Source organism: Ictalurus furcatus, chromosome 20 (genome assembly GCF_023375685.1).
Source record: "Ictalurus furcatus strain D&B chromosome 20, Billie_1.0, whole genome shotgun sequence".
Lineage (NCBI taxonomy): Eukaryota > Metazoa > Chordata > Actinopteri > Siluriformes > Ictaluridae > Ictalurus > Ictalurus furcatus.
In genome coordinates, this window is record NC_071274.1 from 8,423,442 (window position 1) to 8,449,557 (window position 26,116).

A 26,116-nucleotide genomic window follows, 5' to 3' on the forward strand; every position below is an offset into this window, starting at 1 on the left:
GCGCTGAATTAAAGGGCCAGTACACCGTTGAAAGATTTAAATGAAGCTGGGTTGACAAAAAATTATATATTGCACAGAAAAATATATTTGTAGAGTAGCATAATTCATATACTGTTAATGTTAATATAAATATATTATATATATAAAATATATATATATATTTTTTTTATATATATATATTTTTTTTATATTACCAGTTTGATGTTCAGTGATGAAGTATGTTTGTGGTGAGTGAATGTGAATCCAAACAGGGTTTTTAGAATTCAGTCAATGTTAATATGAATTAATAACATCCAATAAGTTACGAAATCTTACTTTAATCTTCAGAATTTAGTTCGTGTTAATGTTAATTTGAGTAATGTGTTTTCTGTTTATGAGACCAGTTACTGTGAAACACTTGTTGAAATGTAGAGAATAAAGGTTTTATTTACATTTCCTTCAGAATTGTGGAATTAATTATTATTAATTTTAAAAAAAGGCATAAAAGGCAGAACTATAGGTATCGGTTATCGGTATCAGCTGAGAAATTTAGCATCAGTGCATCTCTAATATATACCACTAGTACCACCACTAGTACCACTAGCACTAACCACTAAGCCACCATAAATGAAAAATATTTCTTTCATTTTGGTAAAATATATTCAAGTTTTCCTGAAGCAGAAAATGCATCAAAATGCAGAGGCAAAAAACATGACATGATCACCAGGGATTTCAATCAGTTTCTTACATTTTATTAGTTTCTCCATCTATACAAGAACATATAATTTCAAATCATCCAGCTTAAGTTCTGTTTCAATTTGGCAAGGGATGTTAAGAGAGAAATAGACAAACTGAGAGAGAGAGAGAGAGAGAGAGAGTCTGTTGGTGTGTTTGTGCATTTTTAATGAGAAAGAGTAATAGAATATTGTCAACATTATTTCCACAGCAACCAAAATACGCTACAGGGCCACTCAACGACTGACATGCAAGAAGTCTGTTACAACACTCACTCACTCTCACACACTCTTTCTCTCTCTCTCTCTCTCTCTCTCACACACACACACACACACACACACACACACACACACACACACACACACACACACACACACAGGTCACATTGCATTGAGAGAAATTATTTTGTCTAGTAAAAGTCTGTGATTCACACTTCCAAATCCCTCTTCATCTCACTCTCTTATCGTCTTTATATTCATTCTTTCACTCTCTCTTCTGTCAGGCATGGACACCATGTCAACTGCTGCTTAATCATTAAGAAGGCAGACTGGGTCCTCAGGCATGGCCATCTAAACGCTCTCTCTCTCTCTCTCTCTCACACACACACACACACACACACACACACACACACACACACACACACACACACAGCCACATGCACACATGCACACAGGATTCTATTTGTACATATAATACCAATGGAGAGTTAAACAAACACTGCAAATGTGTACACACGTTTTAATGCATCAACACCTTTTAGCACAGACTCTCTCTCTCTCTCACGCTCTCTCGGTGGTGTGTGTGTGTGTGTGTGTGTGTGTGTATGTATGTGTGCGGGTATGTGTGTGTGTGTGTGTGTGTGTGTGTGTGTGTGTGTGCGCGTGTGCATATATTACATTGTGCTGCACAAACTTTCTTTTTTTTGTTGTTTTTTTTTAATTCCATCAATATAAAGGATATCAATGAAAGGCATTGAAAGGTCAGGAAAGACTAGAGAACAAAGGCCAAAACACAACGTCAACCACTGCAAATGACCAAAGCACAAACCAGACGGCAGCAAAGAGAAGATACCCAATAGAATGCAAGACCACCACACAGACACACTCACACACATCAGTCACACTCATCTTGGAAAGAGAGCAATGTAAGGACAGACTGGTGAGAAGTGTGTGTGTGGCCTGCAAAAAAGCCAGTTTCACGCTTTCATTTGACCCCTCCATTAAATAGAGGGTTAAATGGAGAGAGTGAGACAGGTAGCAAGATAGAGAGAGACATTAAGAGTGAGAGAGACACTAAGAGTTAGATTTAGGGGCTGGTGGTAGATTCAGTCTTGTGTCCATGTTAAAATAACAATAATAACTGTGACAACAGAAATCAACAGCACCACGTTAATCATCATCATTTTAGCTCATATTCTAATTATACAACTTCATTACCACCTCGTAACTGCTCTCTGCTCTATTAAAAAAACCATCATCAGTAAAAATCATTGAGATGTTGAATAATGTTGTCAAAGTCAATATTATTATTACAATTATTAATATTAGAGTGGTTACAATTTAAGAAGGGCTAGTTTCACTAATTTAATCTGATTTTTTTAAAATTATTATTTTCTCCTTATTGGTTTGTTTGCCTCTGTTCGTTAATCTTGCACAGCAACTGTCTGCTCCTTACTGGGGGCAGGGCTGGTCTCCGTGGTTACAGGCTGTGCAGAAGGTGGAGCTTCAGTCTTTTTAGCCTCAGCGTCTGCCTTGCTCTCCATCACAGAGGCAGGATCCTTAGCTGGGGCAGGCTCTTTGAGAGCTGGGGTGGTATCTTTCGCTGGTTCTTTCTCATTGGCCGGTGCTGGAGCAGAGGCGGGTTTTTCTTCTGCCTTGGTGGGTGGGGCCTCAGGACTCTTTGCAGGTTCCATTTTGGCGAAGTCGGGGCTCTTGGCATTAGATGTTGAGGTGGTGCTAGCTGCTGATTTCTCTTCCTTGGCTGCTGGGGCAACACTCTTCTCCTCTTCTTTTGGCACAGTTGCACTGCTATCTGCAACAGGTGTTGCTTCTTTGGTGGCTGCCGCCGTGTCATTGGCAGTCTCAGTGGTTTCCGTGGCAGTTGGTGCGTCCTCCTTGTTGTCTTTCGAAGCATCATTCTCCTCTGCTGACGCGCCCTCTGTTTTGGCGTCCTTTTCTTTTGCCTTCTCGTCATTCACATTGTATCCCTTCTTCTTCTTGCTCAGTTTTCCTCCCATGGTGCGTTGGACCTCTGAAACCCAAAGAAATAGGCAGACAGGCAAACAAAATGAATTTTAATAAATAGTTTTACCTCAGTTTTACTTCTAATTAAATTGTTTCCCCAGACATATAGTTTTAATTTCAAGCTTAGGACTTGATCACTGAGGAGCTCAGCATATTTCAGAACAGAAAAGCCTCTTGGTTTAGGCTCCTCATGAAGCTGGCTGAGAAAATACAGTTTGTTCGGAAAAAGGTTTGTATCCTACGAGAGATCCTGAGTATGTGTACATTTAGTAATGGTACCATTGCAATCATAAACCTTTAGTAATTAAGGGCCAAGGTCTGTAAGGCTTGCACAGATTTTTTACTTTGATTTAAATGTTTGCGATGTCTTTACATATTATAAATGTCTAGGTAAACCTAGTAGGCTGAAATATCTTGAGGTTTTTCTTATCATTCTGCCTGTATTATGCTTGCAGCAGTGCCCATTATACCAGTGTGTATGTTGTCACTAGACACAGCCCACAGGCATGATGGAGTGATTTCACTACATTTTGGGCATTCGTGTTCCGACAGTGCCAGCAGAGATTGTTTGTCAGGGGATGGACTGCCAAGATAATGGCTGTGCTAGCTTGCAGTGATAGAATTTTTTATTCATGGAGCACATTTACTTGTATTATAATACAGCTGAAAGTCCCTTTTAACTGAATGTAAACTGTAATCACTGTCTCTCAACATTATATATTTATAATATGCAGCCTGAAAACAGAACGTAGCTCAGTGTTAAGTAGGGGATGTTGTATCAATAAGGCAAGTCTGGATAAAGACTAAACCCCAGAATCCAAGACTCAGAATAGCAGTTACCACAGCAACCACAGTCACATGACCTGCTCACAATGAAAAGAACATGGGCACACACATGCGCACACATACAGTACAAACTTGTACATGCATGTGTGTGATGTATAACTGAGGGGGGAAATCAGCCAGTGTATGTAATGTATATGTGACCAAACCAAAATAATACTCAGAACTGTTCCTCTACTAGAAATAACAATGGTGGTGGTGGTGGGGAGTGTGAGTGTGTGTGTGTGTGTGTGTGTGTGTGTGTGTGTGTGTGTGTGTCTTTCAGAAAACAATAGAGGCAGTCTCCCCCATCACCATCAGTAAAAATAATGTGCCATTCCTGTATACAGCTCCAGTGGATATTTGTGTCTGTATGTCACCAAAAGCCAAAGATAATCCAAAACTCTATTAAAGACAGTAAGCTTTATGCCATGTGCTATCAATGACAGGTCTATACTGAATCCTGAATGTATACAAGTTAAAGTATACACGTTATCAATTTTATTTAAATTAAATCAAAGATAGAATTATATAAAGTGCCTCTTGAATCTTTGTTAAGTCTCCAGAAGTCTTTGCATGTCACATGAGAGTGTACACTAGGGGGTTGTCATGCATGAACTAAACCAGACTGTACAGAAAAAGGTACGGGAGGGGTGGGGGGGAATGAAGAGCAGTCTCTGTGCCAATAATAATGAATAAGAGACAACATAGGAATTTTTAGAACTAGAAAAAATACAATATTCCTGTATTGAATGCAATTTAAGTGCAATTAAAATGTGGCAGAGCATTTGTGATATGATGTGCATGTACCACTTCTGGTGTGAAATCGGGTTTAGACTCCATCCATTTTCTGCATTGCTTATCCTACACAGGGTAGCAGGGGAGCCTGGAGCCTGTCCCAGGGCACTCAGGGCACATGGTGTGGGACACCCTGGATGGGGTGCCAACCCATTGCAGTGCACAATCACACGCTATGGACAAGAGATGCCAAGCAATCTACAATGCATGCCTATGGACTGGGGAGGAAACCAGAATACTCAGAGGAAACCCCCGAAACACAGGAGAAAATGCAAATTCTGCTCACAGGGCAGAAGTGGGAATCAAACCCCCAACCCTGGAGATGTAACGCAAACATGCTAACAAATAAGCCACCATGCCCTGTGACTTAGACTCAGTTGCTATAACAAAATGGAAATGGAAAATACCATTAAGGAAACATGGCTTTCTATTTTGTAGACTGAAAATACAGACTGTAACATACAGTAGTTATAAGGAGGATTCATGTTTTACTAGTCATTCTTTAAAATCCTGAATCCCAAAAAGTTCCTGTGACAAGAATGTAGAACTGGCCTAAAACAATATTCCTGCCCTGTTTAGTGCCACTGCTGACAGCATCTCATGCAAACTACATCCGATCTACAATTTCACACATCTTCATGCGTTCTGTTAGTACAAGAGTGAAATACACTACGCTGAAACACATTACTCTAAGGTGATGGAGGGAGAAGGAGAGAGACACAGAGGCAGAGAGCTGCAGACTGTGATTCAGACAGAGAACAACAGACCCTGACACAGACAAAGAGAGAGTGAGGAAGAGTGAAAGCTTGTCATAGCTATTCTGTCATCTCTTGCCATTGTGTGTGTGTGTGTATGTGTGTGATAATTTACAGTGATCATCACTGACCACATAAACAGATACAACAACTCCAGTGATTCAAAATCTTGTGTGTGTCTGTGTGTGTGTGTATGAGTGTGTATGAGTGTGTGTGTCTGTGTGTGTGTGTGTGTGTGTGTGTGTGTGTGTGTCTGAGCGAGGGAAAATGGAGCAGAAAATTTGGCCCAATCACGGGCAGCAGCAAAGCATTCTGGGAAGAAATATTAGAAGTGATGTCTGGAGTGTAGAGTAAAATTTAAACAGAGCACAACTCCTGATGTTTACACAATACACAACCTTCCTCATTCAGTACTCAACTCAATCACCGGATCAGATATCCTACACTTTTCTTTTAGTAGAAATTAAAAACTACTGAATCTCTTAATCTATATCACTAAAGATAACTACACAGCTGTGCCAGACCAATATAGCATGCCCATAAACATGTATTGTACTGTACAGTCCCCTGAAAAAGTATTGGAATGGCAAGGCCAATTCTTTTGTTTTTGCTATACACTGAAGATTTTTATATCTATCTGTGTTAAACAACTAAGAACATGGCAATTGTTAGTTGAGCAAAAGTATAGGAACAGATCATCGTAAAGTAAATTAAAGTAAATAACACTTAATATTTGGTCGCATATCCCTTGCTTGCAATAACCGCATCAAGCAGGTGAGCCACTGATATCAACAAACTGTTGCATTTTTCTCTTGTGATGCTTTTCCTGGTTTGTGCTGCAGCTTCTTTCAGTTGTTGTTTGTTTTAGGGGGTTTCTCCCTTCAGTCTCTTCTTCGGGAGGTGAAATGCAACTCGATTGGTTTAAGGTCTGGTGATTGACTTGGCCAGTCTAAAACCTACAACTTTTTCCCCTAAAGAAATCCTTTGTTGAGTTGACAGTGCTTTTTGGATCATTGTCTTGATGCATGATGAAGTTAATCCAAATTAGATTGGATGCATTTCTCTGTAAACTGGCAGACAACCCATGACACTACCGCCACCATGCTTGATCAATGAACTTGTATATTTTTGATCATGAACAGATCCTTTGTTTCTCCACACTTTGGCCTTTCCATCACTTGGTAGAGGTTAATTTTGTTTGTAAAACTTTTGAGACTCATCCCTGTATTTCTTTGCAAATTCCAATCTGGCCTTCTGATTCTTACTGCTGATGAGTGGTTTGCATCTTGTGTTATGGCCTCTATATTTTTGCACTTGAAGTTTTCTTAGAATGGTGCTTTGTGATACCTTCATGCCTGCCCTGTAGACGTTGTTGGTGATGTTGGTAACTGTTGTTTTTGGGTTTTTCTTCACAGCTCACACAATGTTTGTCATCAACTGCTGTTGTTTTACTTGGCTGACTTGTTCCATGTCTTGTTGTTAGTATATCAGTGGGTTTTTTTTTTCTTATACAAGAGATTCCAAATTGTTGCATTGGCTATGCCCACTGCTTGTGCAACGCCTCCAATTGATTTTCACTCTTTTCTCACCTTCAAAATGGTTGCTTTTCTCCCATAGACAGCTCTCTAGTCTTCATATTGGTCGATCCTTTTTAACAACAAACGCAGTCTTCAAATGCAAAACCCAGGGCTCAAACAAGGAATAGACACTCAGAGCTATTAATTATTTAAACAATCAATCTAACAGGGCATATCTGGACAACAAGAAACACCTGTCAGTCACATGTTCCAATCACATCCTACCCTGGTATTCTACCAGATGGCACCGGACATGGCCGCCTCTGTGTGGAGCGCTCCTATTCTTTTGTTGTTTTTGTTCGTTTGTCCTGTGTCTAGTAATCTTTTCCCAGTCAGTTTTACCAGGGACGAACTGCTGAACATTTGGCAGCATATACCAAATAATATTTTCCTGGTTTTCAAATATTCGGACGCTTTGCTAGACATTTTAGTCAGAGGCACAGCTGTGCTGTTCAAGAGACACAGACATGTGAGACGTACAAGAGGGCGACAAGCAGGCGTGCTGGTCAAGCTCCATCAGTGTGGCTTTTGAACAGTGCTGCCGAGCATTCATCTAGCAAATCTCCGCTCTCCGACCAACAAAACAGACGAACTACACCTCCTCATCCGTACAAACAAGGACTTTTCAAACTCTGCTGCCTTGTGCTTCACAAAAACATGGCTAAGCGAAGCCATCCTGGACAGCGCGTTACATCTGCAGGGCTTTCAGCTGTTCAGAGCAGATCGCATCACAGATTTATTGGGGAAAACGAAAGGAGGTGGAACTTGCTTTTACATCAATGAAAGTTGGTGTAGAGATGTAACAACGATAAAGAAGATGTGCTGTCCTAATTTGGAAGTGCTTTTTATTAACTGTAAGCCATTCTACATGCCGTGGGAGTTCTCCTCATTTATTTCTGGTGAGTGTATATATCGCGCCAAACGTGTGTATGAGTGCAGCGCTGCAACAGCTGGCTGATCAAATCACAGACATGGAACAACAATATCCGGACTCAGTTATTATTATTCTTGTGGATTTTAACAAAGCAAATCTCACATGAACTGCCCAAATACAGACAGCACATTACATGCCCAATCAGAGATAGGAACATCCTGGGTCATTGCTACACAACATTAAAGGATGCATATCACTCTGTCCCTAGAGCAGCTTTGGGACTCTCCACTCACTGTCTGGTTCATCTTCTTCCAACCTACAGACAGAAATTAAAATCAGCCAAGCCTGTAGTGAGGTCTGTAAAGAGATGGACCAATGAAGCAGAGCTGGAACCACAAATCTGCTTTGATTGCATGGATTGGAGTATTTTTGAGGCTGCAGCTACTGACCTGGACGAGTTCGCAGATATTGTTACGTCATACATCAGTTTCTGTGAGAATATGTGCATTCCTACAAGGACTTATTTAAAGTTTAACAACAACAAATCGTGGTTTACAGCAAACCTCAGGCAGCTTCGTCAGCCAAAGAGGAGGCTTAGAGGGGTGGGAATAAAATATTGTACAATCAGGCCAGGAACACACTGAATAAGGAAATCAGAGAGGCTAAAAGAAGATACTCTGAGAAGCTGGAAAACAGGTTTTCAGCTAATGACACGGCATCAGTGTGGAGTGGCATGAAACAACTTACAAATTACAGGACTCCTAGCCCCAACCCTGTGGTGGACCAACAACTGGCTGACGACCTGCATGCGTTCTCCTGTAGATTTGAAAGGCCCAATCTTTCACCCCACACCCGCTCTGACCTTCACGTCACACAATCACCAACACCTCCTGCAGCCCCCTCCTCCCGCTCCTGATACTCAGCCTGCACTTAAGATCTGTGAAGAAGAGGTGTGCATTGTCTTTCGGAAACAAAAGACTAGGAATGCTTCAAGCCCAGACGGCGTTTCCCCCATGTGTCACAGATCCTTTGCTAACCAGCTGGCTCCCATCTTCACACAGATCTTCAATAGATCATTGGAGCAGCGTGAAGTCCAACGGTGCTTCAAATGCTCAATCATCATTCCTGTCCCAAGGAAACCAAAAGTCACAGAACTTCATGATTACAGACCTGTTGCCCTGATGTCTGTGGTCATGAATTCATTAGAGAGACTGGTGCTGACCTACCTGAAGGACATCACTGGACTCTTTCAAGATCCCTTCAATTTGCTCATTAAGCAAACAGGTCTGTGGAGGATGCAGTCAACATAGGACTGCATCATATTCTGCAACATCTGGACAGACCAGGGACATATGCAAGGATCCTTTTGGAAGACTTCAGCTTAGCATTCAATACCATCATCCCAGCTAAACTCCAGACCAAATTACACCAGCTCTCTGTTCCTACGTCTATCGATCAGTGGATTGCCAGCTTTCTTACGACAGGCAGTAGCTTGTGAGACTGGGGAAATTCACTTCCAACACCTGTACAATCAGCACTGGTGCCCGCCAGGGATGTGTCCTCTCCCCACTACTCTTTTCTCTCTATACCAATGATTGCACCACAAAGGACACCTCTGTCAAGCTCCTGGAGTTTGCAGATGACACCAGTGTCATCGGCCTCATCCGAAATGACGACAATAATAGTTGGTTTGGGTCAACTATGAAATCAGATATCAGAAGACTACAAAGGACAGTTTGGACTGCTGAAAGGATTATTGGTTGCCCCTGTCCTCCCTTCAAGAACTATACACTTCCAGAATGAGGAAGAAGATTGGAAACATCAGTTTGGACCCCACTCACCCTGTCCACTACCATTTTAAACTGTTGCACTTCTCTGTGTGTTTGTCTTGTTGCTGTTTTGTATTGTTGTGCACTGGAAGCTCCTGTCACCAAGACAAAATCCTTGTATGTGTAAGCATACTTGGCAATAAAGCTGATTCCGATTCTGATCATTTGAAAAATGGGTGGGCTCAAACATTAGGTGCCATGTTGTAAGTTGTTTAACATATGTAGATGTAAATATCAGGAAATGAAAGCTGAAATTCTGATCCATCATCTCATGTTCATCTTTTGATCTCAAACCCTTCAAAATCAAAATCTTCAGTGTACAGAAAAAACAATTGAATTTATCTTGTTGTTCCAGTATTTTCAGATGGGACTGTATAAATATGGCACAATGTAACTACCTCAACTCTAGTCATTAATCTGTTCAAATATGTGGTTCACCACAGACCTTTTAAATATTGATTTATTCTCCATTTTATCCTACCTGTGAGACACATCTATATCACTGTATACCTAACTCATATCTACATGTATGATTTCTTTTACCTGAAATGTTGATTATTGTGAGCTGATAAAAAAATATTTGCACTACCCAACAACATGGTTACATTACTGGATAAATTAAGAGCTTTTTGTTGAAGACAACCTACTTATGATTAATCAGTAAGGGGCCATTTATGTTATGAATTTGATGATCTATTTCCTTCACTGCCAATTCAGAGTTTAAAAATAAAGATCTACATGCAATATAATATTTATATATATATATATATATATATATATATATATATATATATATATATATATATATATATATATATATATAATATATATATATATATATATATATATATATATATACACACATATATACACATATATACATACATACACACATACACACACACACACACGCATATGAAACATATAAAACGCACAAAATCAACAGACATATTCGCTATATCCTAAACAACTGCCTATAAATGAGATTAGGAAAAGTCAAGCAACTGCTCGACACAATCAAAAATATGTATGTTTTCTCTGATGAATGTGTATATATAAAAATGAAAGTGTAAATAAAGAGGCAATATTTAGGTTATATACATACAGGTACATGTGTAAGATCAGTTACATATACTCAGCATACACACTATATCAGCACTACTAATTTCCTGACAGTTCTAAAAGCCAAGTGAAATACTGCAGCTTAAGTCAACTGTCATGTATCAATCAGTCACACACACACACACACACACACACACACACACACACACTCATCATTCATGACTGGATCAATCACCAAATTAAGGGAATGATTTAAGCCTTACACTCAGAATGAATATTGATCAAAATGGTTGCCAGTTCTTGTTTTTGGCATAGAGGGGCAGGTGAAGAATTCAAAGACCCAGTGGTAATCTCAATTCCTATTAATTCAACACTTTCATTTCTACATTTATAAGTTTGTATTACCCTTTAGCATAAAACATTTTGAGTAAGTTACTGAAAAACATTGTGTTATAACAAACTCCAGTCAGTTCCGGCTGCATCAAGTGTTCCCAGACAACAGACTGCACCGGATTAGGATCAAATGTACTGTAGCACTGAATCCACTCCAGATCCACATAACACAACAAGGCAGGTGTCTTTTTGCACAATGGCCTAATATAGTTTTATAGATCTGTGCCAAAAAGATTGTCCCAGGTTAACTAATAATATTCTTACTGTTTTTGTTAATATTGTAATATTATTATGGACTAAACATGGCACTGACCTGATTCAGACCAAATTATCAACAACAAAAAAGTATTTATTAAACTAAATGAAAACTATCAAACCACATTTTTTTTGGCATTTTTTAACTAGGCTCATACAAATGCCCCTATAGACCTAATTGCAGAACAGGCTATACTTCTTGGTAACTAGTAGTGGTAAATATGAATATGTAATGGGGCAATGGTGGCACGGAGAATTACCGATTGGAAGGCTGGTTGTAAGGCAGTGGTACCTCAGTGGTTAAGACAGTGGACTCCTAATCGGAAGTTCACAAGTTCAAATCCCAGCACTACCAACCTGCTACTGCTGGGCCCTTAACTGCTCAGTTGCATAAAATGATATAAATGCAAGTCCTTCTGGATAAGGGTGTCTGGCAAATGATGTAAATGTTTCTATTGAGTTGAATCGAATCCTAGTATCACCCAGCTGTCACTGTTGGGCCTGTGAGCTAAACCCTTAATGCTCAAACTCTCCGCTCAATTTTTGCTTTGGATAAAAGTGACTCCCAAATGAATAAAATGCAAAAAAAAATTCAATTAAATTAAATAACAGAATGAACCAAAGCATTAGCAATAACAGTGAATAAAAGCTTCAGTAATATATAGTATATAGTGATCATGGTTTCTCTAATGTTTCTAACACAATTTGGTGCGCCATTTTATAAATGTGGCTCATATGCGTTCTAAGGCTGCTGACTGACAGAGTGCTCAGTGCCTATAACAGATGCTTGGTGGATCATGGTTGCGAGTGCCAGCACTATTGCATGGCTCTCATGGTCAGCCCAAACATGCTTGCTGTCAGAGTTGCTGCTGTTTATAACAGCCATTAAGTAAATGAGATCTGTGGCCGTTTTCATTATGTACTCTAAGCACACAAACCAATCTCACAGGTTCTTAAAAATACATATTTTTATTTGTTTATTTTCTGATTTATATATATTAGAGTACATAATATGTACATATATTATATTAGAGAAGAATGGGCTAGATTTTTTTTAGCGCATTATCAGAAGGATGTTGGATGGGTGTGCTCCGGGTTTTAGTGTTCGCTTGTATGCTTTCTCAGTGCCACTTTGTCCTCCTGTGGAATTATTAATTACGAGATTAAGGAGCTGCATTTTTTTAGGCCAGTTCCTGCATATTTCAAGAGCCTCAGCGGCACATTAATAATCCACTTTTCCATGTCTTATCACGGTGATCATAGCAATCCGTGTTTCAAAACTCTAATCCCTGTTCTCTGTCTCATTCTGCTAGTAAACGATATCTAAGCTTTTATTGCTGGCACACCTGGTCCACCTGTGCACACCATGTCAAACACAACACACCAAAATATACACGTATTCACATACACACACATAGTCTCACATACGGCAAGTCTCTGTCCAAACACTGCCTCAGGTTAACTCAATAGAGATCATGATTATTGGAGTCAAACAGAGGGAGTGAATTTTTTTGTTTCCTTTCTTTTACTATGTTTGTCCTGCTGATATAATCTGGTATTGGGTTACTGAGAGGGCAGTTACATTATGTGCATGTTCGTGAGACTGCTTTGAATACAGAGTCAACGTTAATGATTATAAGGGGTCCAAGCACTGGAATACAATTACATTACAGTCCAGAAGCATAGGACACCAAAAAAAAAAAAACACTAAATTTGGCAAAGGACTAGAGTATCCCTCTCAATATTAATCAAGGGAAAATCCTCAGCCTGAAGGTGGCAAAATATATATATATATATATATATATTTTCATTCTGAGTGTAAGGCTTAAATCATTCCCTTAATTTGGTGATTGATCCAGTCTTGAATGATTGTGTGTGTGTGTGTGTGTGTGCGTTTTACATTTTGTCCCAAATCTTCTGTAATAAGAGACAAAAATTATTTTTCCAGCAGTTTAATTTGCCTCCAGCGACATACACTTCTACTATACTGGAAAAACATGCAAAACATTTAGCAAATTAGTCCTAATATATTTTTAGTTTGATTTATGGGCCGTTACTACAAGAGTTGTTGTAGCAGGTGGGATGTGGCTTTGCTGTGTCCTCGTAATGTTGACACGATTATAGTTGTCTTTGCCTTTATCTCTTAAAAATGTTCACTTTGAAGGTTTAAATAAGTAACCTCCTAGGATCCTGAAATTTTGCATGCTACACCTGCTAGCTTGTCTGCAGGACATTAAGGATGATGTAATAACTGTCAAAGTGTAGCCAGCATTAGGCTGTTTTCGTGCTGTGCAGCCTTAGCAAGCTTTCATCAAGCTTTCACACCTGCATTTCACGTGGACGTGTGTTGAATTTGAAGCTCCAGAAATCAAAACACATGTCTGGTGCAATCAGAAAAGGACACCTGTGGTTTTCTACTTATTTCCAAATTTTAAAAAACGTAAAGGACAATGCCATCTTGGGATTCATGTCTCGTACACATCAGCATCAGATAAACAGAGACACCAAAAATGATGTCTTTTAGAGAGAAACAATCAAAAGTGTTTCTCTCTAATACATGAACAAAATTTTTGTCATTTGACCACTACGTGCTGCTATAACGGAAATATGGCAATACTTGCCTACTGTGTAACTTATAAACCAGTACATGTATGGTTCTCAAGGCATATAAAACTTACCGCCATGTTGAATCGATCCCTTCACACAACTCACACAACTTTTAGTTCATCTTGTACTGTTTCACTCCAAAGTTTGGATTTTCGAAAGCAGTCAGTGAAATAATGAAAGATTGAAGATTTCCATAACAGGAAAGTGGGATAGATCTTGCCTAATCTCTTGGTACCTGTTCTTGACACCTTGCCTTGAAATCCATTAAATCCAACATGATGCTTTATTCATGTTGTCAAATCTTGTACTTGAATTCAAATTAAAATGCCACATTTTGGTTTATTTGTTGTTCTAAAGATAATGAGTGTGTGTGTCTAACAATGAAATTACTTAGAAAATTGTTCTCTTGTTCTGTTGAAGTTGTGCTTCACTTCACATTTATGCAGCTAGATATCTAGATAAACTGATATGAAAGGCCTCTGTTAGACAGCTGAAGATGAAGAAAAATTCACCTTTCAGCACAATAATGACCCAAAGCACAAATCTAAGTCAACAAAGGAATGGCTTCAGAAGAAGAAGGTGAAAGTTTTGGAATGGCCCAGTCAGAAACCAGACCTAAATCCTATCGAAAACCTGTGTGAAGTTGGTAGACTTTTACCCAAAAAGACTGAGTGCTGTATTATAAGCAAAAGTTGATTAGTATTAGTTAAGAGTTGTAAAAGCCGGTGATTGTTTTTTTTCTTTTCCCCTCCTAAACATTTTTTATTTGTTTTTCATGAAACTCTTGATGCATTGTGTGTGTGTGTGTGTGTGTGTGTGTGTGTGTGTGTGTGAAATTTGTCAAATGCCCTAGTTAAATCCTGTACACGTCTGTACAATCCTCTCTTGCTCTCTCTTAGGCTGCATGTTTAGTAATAAAAACAGCAGAGATCAGAAATAAACACTAAAAGAGATAAGCACTCTCTCTTTCTCTCTCTCTCTCTCTCTCTCTCTCTCACACCAACAAGCACTGAAAGCAGCATTAAAGCAATTCTCTTGCATGAAGCTATTCAGGATATTGTAAATGAATGTAGCAAGATTTATGAATGCATAGTCATGCACGATTAAATTATGTAGCGCGAGCCAAGATTTAGGATTAAGTCAGACGTCTATATGTAAACATAACCTTAAATAGAACTATAAGTATTTTGCATACAATATTATATTATACAGTATATATGTACATTTCTTTCCAGCATGTGTGTAATGCAAAAAATGCCCACAAATCCAGAACACTCGATGTAGGCATAACAAAAATTGGACTATAGATAGACTATGCTACCTTTCCTCTTGGTGATGTGTTTTGGTTATTTTGTGTATGAACAAGGTCAGATGGCACCTCCGGCTTAAAAGCTGTCAGGGTGAGTGACAGCTAGCAAACACTGCTACTAGGCATGTTTCACAAATGGAATGATGGACAATATAACTATAATAATAATCAAGATTCTGTGTTTATTGATGTGTATGTTAATGTGTTAAAGAAGCTGGCAGAATAGTGGGAATCTATAATTTGGATATGGATCCAAGGATTTCTCCTTTATTTTTCTTTTCCCTATATTGTGGATGTTCTTGTCATTTGAACCTAAGTGCAGCTCAACCGACCAAGCCAAAGAAATGTCACCTAATCAGGGCAATGCTACACAGGAACCATGGAGAGTGGAAACTCTGAAAGACTCTGGATGGTTTTTATCAGACGTGAGAGCTAATAAATTAAGATCAACCTTATCAGTTTTCTCTTTGATCACACCTAAATAAAGACTAGATGTTTTTGCTTTGTAGTGGTTACATCCCTTAATGTGTATTCGGAGTACAATATTTTTCCCCAGAGGGTATTTATCACCACAGCAGTGTATCTATAGTCCATGCTGTGATGATAGAAGAGCTCCAGAACAGTCGCAGTACCTCCCCTGTCCAGAGAGATATTTTTATTTCAGCTCACCTTCAAGCCTGAAAAATGACCATGTTCAGAAAGTAATATTCGAGCTGGCAATATCCAAGAGGAAGTCATCAGTGAGCAAGATGATTAAGTGTTAAGTGGTAAGTGGTTATAACCGACTGATTTGTGCTCTGGTGTTGCAAGCATATCAATGGTCTGCATTTCACATGTAAATAGCACAAAGCATAGAATGGTTAGATTGTAATGCTGTTTTTTTTTTCTCCACTCAGCAAAACATTCATTGTGATAATGTGGAAATCTTTAAAAATCAAACGAAAATAACTAAAACATACAAGAGAATGAATACCTACTGAATGGCATAAACAATCCATCCTCAAAGACTACACTAAGCAGTGAAACCAATACTGACCTCCTCAAGACAGAACAACCCTTATCTCGAAGAAACACACACACACACACACACACACACGCACCTATATACAAACACACAGCAACATCATACTCAATTGCACATATGCATTGTTCACTATGATAAAAATTTCCACTGTGCGACACACTTGTAGTTTGGTGCATACAATTATTTTATTAATTAATTTAATGCTCATGATGGCCATCATTCATAATGTTTTTAAAAAGCATGACCATTCAGTAATGAACACACACGTACATGTCTGGTCTTGCAATGAGTGACCATTAAAAAAAGGAGTTGTGAATCATTACTGATGTTTAATCTGTATTGCCATGGAGTTGAGGACAACATACACTCACACACACCCCAATGATTTTTAATGATATAACCTGAAAATTAGGATTGGCAATAAAATTTATTTTAGAAATGTTTAGAATATTCATTAGAAGTGTTTATATAATTTCCTCCAAGGATAAATACATAAACAGATGGACAGACAACAGGCAGAAGCAACAGAGTGAAATATACATTATTAGATACAATCATACACACTTCCTAGGAAGCAAGGAGCAGTCTTATCACACTACACCTGTTTGTTCCTGCTAAGATACCCCAGTCGACAGATGAGCAACACTCCTCCTGGAGCTGGGTTGTTATTTATGACTGTGATGGCATACCGCTGGTTGTGATGCTCCCATCATTTATCTGTCAGTAAAACACTACCTTGACAACAGCCCACAGCATAGGTCAAAACGCCCTGTTACAAATGATATTAGTTAATAATTAAATTCCTGGCCAATGATGAATATTAATGATGGATATTATTTTCACCATGCTTTTCAGAGGGATGTCATATTCCCTCAATAACCAAAATACATGAGATTCAATGCATTTGTTTAAGAGTGACTGACATGTTGACATGTTTAGAACCTCTATTAGACATGATGTTGATTATCTGCTAGGGCTTTTTTTTTTACACATATAAAAAATAATCTAAAATGCAGGAAGATATGGCTTCTATGTTGAATATGAAAAACCTATGTATGGAAAGTTGAACTACATGAAGAATTGATTTGTTTGTGAGTTTGTCACGTTAACCACGTAATGGAGGTTAGGATGTATGCAAATGCAGATAAGAGCTTCATTAGAGCAGACACAGGCAGACAAATCCAAACGTGACTCAAAAGCATGGTCCAACACAGGCAAAATGTCAGGCAATTGGCAAACGGGCATAAATTAGGCAAGGCAAAATGAGAAACTACACACAAAATCAAAAACCATGAAACGGAACACGATGAACAAAGGCTTGGCACGGTGAATACACTCACGCAATACTTTGCGACGTACATAGATACACGAGGGGTTTAAATAACCAATGTAATCAGGGGTCCAACACAAGACAGCTGAGAACAATGATGACATGTACGGGAAACAACCAGTGATGATACAGGGGCAGAGACAGGACATACATACACATACATGTCAGATGCTCCGGCGTATAGTGCAAGGGGAAATCGTGACAGAGTTTTGCATATCTGGTTTCTTTTTAATTTTGAATAATCTACTCTTGCTCATGCACATTGTTGCTCTGTATGTTTTCAGTTATTTTTTTTATGCATTACTGAAACAAATTCTTTTGCTTTGTGGTTTTTAAATAAAACCTAAAAAATATTTTAACTTTGCTCACGAACCCCCCTTGGATGGTCTTACCATTGTCTGGACACTTTTGTCTCCAACAAAAGGCCAACACATACACATCAGAGAGGATGGACAGGTGGGGTCAGTGGGGCTCTGCTCTCTTATTCGCTGTTGCCGTAGGAACCGTAAAACAGCAGCCATTCTGGCTCATCATCCAGGTCATCATAGTTGGGCTAAGAAAAATTCCATGATGACACACCCTACAGTGTAGTATATCCCACCCATATTCATGCACACATGTCTGTAAGGTCTGCTGACTGAGAGTCTGTGAGTCATATTTGATCTAAATGTCCTTTTTAGTTACTCCTCTTAAATTAACAAATGCACACAGACAGCGTTCTTCTCATCCAGGCTGTCTCTACCTGTCAGCACAACTCTAACTCTCACTGTCTCTCTCCAGCTCTCATCCTCTGATTCACTTTTGGTTTTATGCATCAATCATACCCACAGCTCTTCTCTCTTCTGTTCCCTTCGCCCTAATCTCTTTTCAATTATTGCAACGGGAATTCACTGAAAAAGTTTCACTTAAATGTAAGCCAAAATCCACAAAAGCCAACACCATCAACCTAAAATGAATGACAAACATTAATATTATGCATATTATGATATATAGGCAAAATATATACTCCCAATCTACAGGTAGTTTCTTTGTTTTGTGCTGCAGAGAGTGTGCATGAATTTGATTTGGCTCCATACTGGACATACAGTGAACCTCAGAGTGCAAAAGGTATTAGTACTATTTACTGTACAATATATGGAATAGGCAACCATTTTATATTTAGTAATAAAGCTCCTCAAGGGGAGTCATAGCAACCATTTCCAGGCATGCTGTGTGTGTGTGTGTGTGTCTGTGTGTGTATAGTTTGTGTGTTATCCCCTAATGCAGGCCTTCACGATCCTCTGTCATTTTGTTTGATAAGACTGTATAGGTATGATGCATATTCAGCAAGTATGATTCTAATATTGATGTACAGGCCCAATCATACTCCAATTTATTGGTCTCTAATATGGTTTAGTAAACATTACAGCAGGATTCATGGTGGCTAGACTCGCATAATCGCATTTGGCAGAAAACCCAATATGGAACACTTTACTGTGTGTTCATATGGGTCCACGACTAAACACTGTAAGAGTGAATTTAACACTAGGATATTGCACAGCCAACAGAATAGGTTTACCAGTTCAGTAAGCCTCAGCAGTCAGACTGCAAACTCAGACACTGGCCTGGTGTGGAATATCTAGAATGTTCTCTCTTGTACACACTGGTCGACCTGGATTGTCATTTATTTTTCCTGAACATTTTAAAGACTGCTGCCTGTGTCAGATTCTTTGATCAGTGTAGTAGGAACTTACTCTTAATACATACTCTTGATTCTTCTGATACTCTTAATTACAAAGATATACATGAAAGCCAATGTATAATAGCAATACATACTTGATGCCAGTAAAATACACAAACTAGCATGGTTTTGCATGATCCTGATATGTGTGTGCGTGCGTGCGTGTGTGCGTGTGTGTGTGTGTGTGTGTGTGTGTGTGTGTGTGTGCATATGCATATATCATGTGAAAAAATAAGTACACCCCATGGAAATTGTTGGCTTTTTTGACATATTTGGACAAACAGATCAGTCACATGGGAAATGTAAGTACACCCCTACATTTATCACACCTTAGAGTAAAATCAGGTGTTCAGGATTGGGTGCCAGTGATTAGAACCTGCTTTGGGAGTGCAGGTGGAACATGTCTTATTTATTTAACTCTCATATCTACTGTCTGGTGTTCTTTTTGTTATTGAGGTGTGTGGTGTCATCATGCAAAGAGATCTGTAAGGACTTTGAAAACAAGGTTGTGGATGCCTTTGCGTCTGGCAAGAGCTTCAAATTATTTTAAATACATCGTTCCACTGTAAGGAAAATAATCTACAAATGGCGCAGATTTCAAATGACTGCCAATTTGTCCAGGACTGGCCGTCCCCGCATATTCAGCCCAAGTGTAGACCGTCTGATACAAAAAGAAGTCTCCAAGAACCCCAAAATTTCATCACAGGATTTGATAGCAAATCTTGCAGCTGTTGGAGTCAAAGTGCATGCTTCTACAATCAGAAAAAGATTGCACAAATTTGACCTGCATGGGAGGCGTGCCAGGAAAAATCTTTTGCAAGATTACAGTTTGCCAATGAGCATATAGGCAAAGACCAGGCCTTTTGGAATAATGTGCCCTGGACAGAAGACTCAAAGTTAGAGTTGTTTGGCCGCAGTAACCGCCAACATGTTTGGCAGAGACCAAAGACAGCTTTTCAGGAGAAGCACCTCATACCAACTGTGAATCACGGTGGTGGAAATGTTATGGTTTGGGGTTGCTTCGCTGTCTCAGGGACTGGACAGCTTGCATTCACTGATTCAACTATGAATTCTGCATCATATCAAAGAGTTCACAAGATAATGTGAGGCCATCTGTCTGAAAGTTGAAGTGGACCTTTCCACAGGATAATGATAAAAAACACACTAGCAAATCCACCAAGGAATGGCTCAGTGAAATGGAAGGGTGACGGAATGGCCTAGTCAAAGTCGAGATTTGAATCCCATTGAAATGTTGTGGGAGGATTTGAAATGGGCAGCACATGCAATAAAACCCTCAAACTTCTTGCAACTGAAAGAATATTGCATGGAAGAGTGGTCAAAAATTCCAGCAAGCCTGGTGGACAATTATGCAAAACGGCTACAAGAAGTTATTTCTGCTAAAAGGGGCAATACTAGCTTCTGAGGCCGAGGGTGTACTTACTTTTTCCACAGAAGAATAACACATCTATGGATATTTCTGTTGAATAAATGATTGAAAAAGCTACTTTTCCTTGTGGTTTTGTTCAAGTATATCACCTTTATTAAGAGGCACTGTTTCAAAGATGATCAAATGTCTGCTTGTCCAAATATGTCAAAAAAGCCAACAATTTCCATGGGGTGTACTTATTCATCACTTAAACATCAAGGCAAGCAGGCAAGCACAACACATACGACACTGTTGGTTAAGTTGACTGACAGTGGACTTAAATTCTGGTTATTCAAAAAACTCTCTACCAGAATACCTGCCAATACAGATTCAGCACATTGCTAGATGAAGACGAGTGCTGTAGAAATTATTTAGCAACCTGTCAGGGACACAATGCTGGTTTGGTCACGAGCATTCTCCCCAGGAATAAAATGATCAAAAAACAGCACTGAACACTAAATATTAATTTATTAACCTATTAGTCACAAATACAAACAGACCATAGCAAAGCAAGCTAAGATCACTGCAAAACAAAACAAATGTAGTATCCAGCAAGTAAAACATGAAAATAAAACACCTTTGTTTTCTCTTCAGGACAGTGAACCCACAAACTAACTCACAATCTCACTAAAAAGAATTTACGAGCAGTTGGTCATTAAGGGTACACAGAGTCAAAACAACTAGTCTTGTTCATGTCATTTGTTATTTGTGCATCACAACACATTAAGGGGCTATAAAATACCACATGTATGCTCATATAATGTCCACTACTCAAGATCCACTGAGCAAGGAAATATACAATATCACATTACATGTTTATTCCAGTTTTGGCTGTTGACACCACAACACAGTGAAATGTTTTCCTACCAGTTGAGGAATTAATTTATTCACAGAGCAGTTTCTCTGAGAGAGCAATTTAAATGGGAGAGATTTTTAAGACAAGTACATAGTGGCTTTTCAGGATGACAATTTTGCCATATTAACCATTTAAAGGCCCAAAATGTTCTGTACTCAGGCTATAGCTAACCTAGAGAGATCTATTTGCATATGACTTTTGGGCTGTTATTATTAAATATTTATCAAAGTAACACAAGCTACCTTTTTGTTCTTATTGATAATTCTGAAGTCAGAAAAAAAACAGTTTATCCATTAACGTACTAACCAGAAATAGCTGGAACAGTGCCCAGGATTGACCTCTAAGCAGAGCCGTAACCAATATCAAAATTTTAGTGAAGTCCACATTGCAGAAACTACATATACTACAATGCTGAATATGTACTACATCTGTTGGTACTTTAAAATCTCTGTTTGTCTATTCTTCCATAAACTGAACAGACTAAAGACAGACTGTTTAATTTTATTGAGTTAAATATTTTGGTTTACAGATATCTCACTCACTTTCTGTGTGCTCGTCCTCTTTTTCTGTCATTATTCTCCTCCCTGCAACGTATACGATAACATTACTGCCATCAGCTAATGTCACTGCTACTGGCAAGCTGATTTGGCTTTGAATATTATGAGTAGCATTTTACAAACTGCCAACTGCCCTCACAAACATTCACATGTACAAGCACATGATCTTGCATAAACATTTATTTCAAAGCTATGTCGATGTTAGCTTATAATATGTGCGTTGTATACCTTTCATCAAGAAACCTGGTAGCATAGAATTTTGGGAGAGCTAAACATGCTGAGTGATTAAGTCTGTTGCAAACCTCAAGTGTTCTCCTCTGCTGCTCTGAGATCAGTTGAGAACAAATCATTACTGCTGATTGGTTAGTTTTGGAATGCATATTTTTCTGCATAGTAGGCTATATTTTGCCAGAATATTATCAGGATGTTGCTGTTTCCATGTTGAATGACAAATGGAAAGACTACATGAATGGTGTAAAAATAATAATAATAATAATAATAATAAATAAAAACTCCTGAAACTACTCTTACAGTGCAGTTACAGCTAGTTACAGTACAGCAATGCTTCTATTTGTACTAAGAGTAAATACAAATTATAAAAGGATATATTCAATATTTTCAGTTTTCTCCATCACACTATTCTATGTCTGTTACAGTTTGTTCATTACTACATGCTGTCCTGCGTAGACTGATTTGTCCTCAGAACAACTGTGCTAGTGTTTTACCCGCAAGTACTGAATCCTCCACAGTACCGTTTATAGCCAGGAGGAGGACCTGCTGCTCAGGCAGCAGTGGGTGATAATTCTCTCTCATTTATCAAAGCAGGGGCCATTACATACATCACAAGCCATCCACAACTCTTCCCAGTGTAGTCTGATACACGCACGCACCTTTCTCTGCAGTTGTTCATCTTCTCGCAACATCTTAACTCAAGTGATGGTCTGGAGATGAGTAAAGATTTTCCTAACAAATGCAATTAACCCTTTTGAAAAATCAACAACTTTTACAATGAAGTTTTTTGTTTGTTTGTTTGTTTGTTTTATTAAATAGTATAATAGAAATTCATGAACATTTCCATGAAAATGTTTATATGTAGTTTTTCAGAAACATTACACTTACCTCAAATGTAGCCAAGATATGGTTGATGTTCAAATTTTGCATCTGTAGATTTGTATTAGAATTAGGAAGATTGACCAGCATATGTAGATAATTATAAATCATGTAATTCAAGCTCATGACATCAGTTTCACAAGCAAACAGCATGCTGATCATGCTGAATCATATGTGCCTCCAATGGTCTTTTTTTGTTTGTTTTTTTGGCAAATGTAATTGTTTGCCTTAATGCTTAATATACAAGTAATATTCCAGGATGAAAATGGCTGTCATTACAGCTCTAATTTATGCAATATATTATTGTTCTCCTGCAATTTACTGCTGTACAACAGTTTGTGTTATTGTGTCAGGAACCACTAGTGACTTGGCCTGATTCGAGGCCAGATTGGGATCATTTTGTAATGCAGTTTGCATGATATTAATCTGTGATTATAAACCTTCAGAAGCATGGAAAGCTAAGGCAAATTCTGGTCACCAAGCACGTCTTGGCTGACTAAATATGTAAGTTGGAAATCTGTGTCAATTTATTATTTCCCCAGACACACATGCATATCATTTCACTTTAGCCATAATGTATCTCCCTTTATTTGCTTCACAATATTTCACCAGCAATGAGTAAAAGTCGCCATTTTGCCTACCAACTGTTGATTTGTGTCTGATTCGCCATTTCACTTTCTTTAAAGCGCCATGAAGCGCCGCTTTATCAGAATGCAATACGCATAATCCACTTTTATTTTCTACTGCAAGCTTTGCTGCAGCAGCCAAGCTGAACACGTCTAGATGCCAAAACCCTGAATGACACTGTATCAAACATGCATTCAATTCCACGAATGTCTTGGTTTACTATATCGCGTTGCATTTTAGCGCGTGCAGGTTGAGGCTTATGTGATTCATACAGCCGGAGCTTTTGTGGCCAACTGATGCGCTTCTGCACAAACAATAAACGCTTTTCTTCCGATCGTTTTCATTAGGTTTATTATTATTATTATTATTATTATTATTATTCATTAGGCGCTGATGGGTTACGGGTTTTTTTTTCATAGGGGTCTATGCTCAGTGTTGGTTTTGCTGCAAGTAAGAGCGCGCGCACGGGAGTGTGTGCACGCTCCTCGAGAGCCTCCAGTGAATCGGTTCATTGCCTGCAGCATCTCTTCAAGCCTTTTAAGCTATTCACCGACGTGCAATTTTTTCCTTGTTTAAGCATGGACACAAGTGGCGGCATAAACTCGGTCAGCATAAATTAAGGCTTTAACGCTTTAAATGCGCTGGTTAAAAAAATAATTAAATAAATAAATAAAAAAAGACTATCCACACCCTATGAGTACTGCGCATGCGTGCCGTTGAGACAAAGAAGCGGGCAATTACTGGTGTACTCGACAGAAAAAAAAAATCAATTATGCAGCAAAACACACAGAATCATCAGCGATGTGGAATTTGCTCGTGTGGAATGAATGTCAAGATTCGAACATTTTGATAGACAAAAAAATATGATTCTTTCTCATAAATAAAATAATAATATATTAATATATTATATATCCCCAATTTGCTACAAGAAGAAGCATCACACATTCATAGTATATATTTGTCTATTTGTCATGTATGTTTAATTGTGTGTGCGTGTGCGCGCGCGCGCGCGCGAGAGAGAGAGAGAGAGAGAGAGAGAGAGAGAGAGAGAGAGAGAGAGAGCGCTAGCGTGTGTGCGCGTACGCGTGTGTGTGTGTGTGTGTGTGTGTGGCAGTTAGAGTGCTGCACACCTCCACTCCGGGATAAAGGGGTGTGGTGGAGATGAATAATTCTCAATTCCTCAAAGACTTAACACTTGCACCAATTTCACACCCAAACCTTTTTACAATTAGGATATAAAACAATAGTCTACAAATAAGTTAACTTTTGTCCATACATATTATATATAGGCTACTGTCACATACATTTTCACACATAATATGCTTACATTAAACAGCTATCAATTTTCAGATATCTTTCATGCAAAATAATAATAATAAAAATTTAAAATGAAACGTTATGAAAGGCTACTAAAGCGCGGTCCGAGGCGCGAGCCTGCGCTCTGTACACGCCCCTCTCCTTTTATCCGGTTCAATTCTAGGCGCTTTCAAGGATCCTTTAATTCGAAATAACGAAACAAAACAAATATGTCTCTTTCAGACATTAATCAGCCAGGTTGTCTGCTTGAGTGAGCGTTTTAAATGTAGGCACATTACAGTCCGGTGGCGCGCGCTCCAAATGGGTTAGCTGGCGAATCCATGTTTAAATCCCCAAAGACCACTTTATTTTATTATTATTATTTTTTTAAGCCAGAGAATTCTAATAGTTGTCTTAGTGATTGCAAGGACCTTACCGACGGCAGCTGTTTCTCTAGGAAGATCCTTTCTGAAGTGTCTGCTGGATTTTTCCGCGTCTCTCTCCGGTGCGCGTGTCGGCGGATATGCGCTGATTCCGGCTGTCCAGTCTGAAGCTCGCGCTGCATTCCTCTTTCCTTCGGAGGCGGGAGGGGGCCGGGGGTGGGGGGGGGATGCTGGGTAGGGGGGTGGCTAAAAAGGGGGGGGGGGGGGGGGGGCTTATAGACATAGCATACACACGCACACAAACAACGTCATATCACTTATCATACACACCATTTCAAAGCATTATTGATTGGCAGCTTTAGTGGTTTTAGTTTGAACAGACCACGAATGCCTTGATTGGATGCGCAAATCGACGGCACAAAATCGTAACATCTCACGCTGTTTCTTCTCTAACTGTAGCCTCTGTCTTATGCTTTAAAATGCCAGTGCTGGCGCTCTATGGGCTTCATGCTCTGTGGCTACGTCAAAACCGCATACCTTACTACAAAG

The 26,116-nt window shown here is 38.9% G+C and overlaps 1 protein-coding gene across 2 annotated transcripts; it reads right to left on the reverse strand.

The window, feature by feature from the left end:
- Positions 1 to 1,033: 1,033 nt before the first annotated feature.
- basp1 (brain abundant, membrane attached signal protein 1) lies at positions 1,034 to 25,723 on the reverse strand. 2 transcript variants are annotated; one of them, XM_053651994.1, is made up of 3 exons: positions 25,621 to 25,702; positions 23,271 to 23,312; positions 1,034 to 2,964 (listed from the first exon to the last, which is right to left on the reverse strand). In XM_053651994.1, exon 3 carries the CDS (start codon positions 2,948 to 2,950, stop codon positions 2,357 to 2,359), a length of 594 nt encoding a protein of 197 aa, XP_053507969.1. In that variant the 5' UTR covers positions 2,951 to 2,964; positions 23,271 to 23,312; positions 25,621 to 25,702; the 3' UTR covers positions 1,034 to 2,356. The 2 variants fall into 2 exon arrangements, with proteins under 2 accessions (XP_053507969.1, XP_053507968.1); XM_053651993.1 differs by lacking the exon at positions 23,271 to 23,312 and having other exon boundaries at positions 25,621 to 25,723.
- Positions 25,724 to 26,116: the final 393 nt, after the last annotated feature.

Excerpts from the sequence above, each read along its gene's own strand:
- basp1 (XM_053651993.1), bottom strand. The coding sequence starts at position 2,950 with ATGGGAGGAAAACTGAGCAAGAAGAAGAAGGGATACAATGTGAATGAC.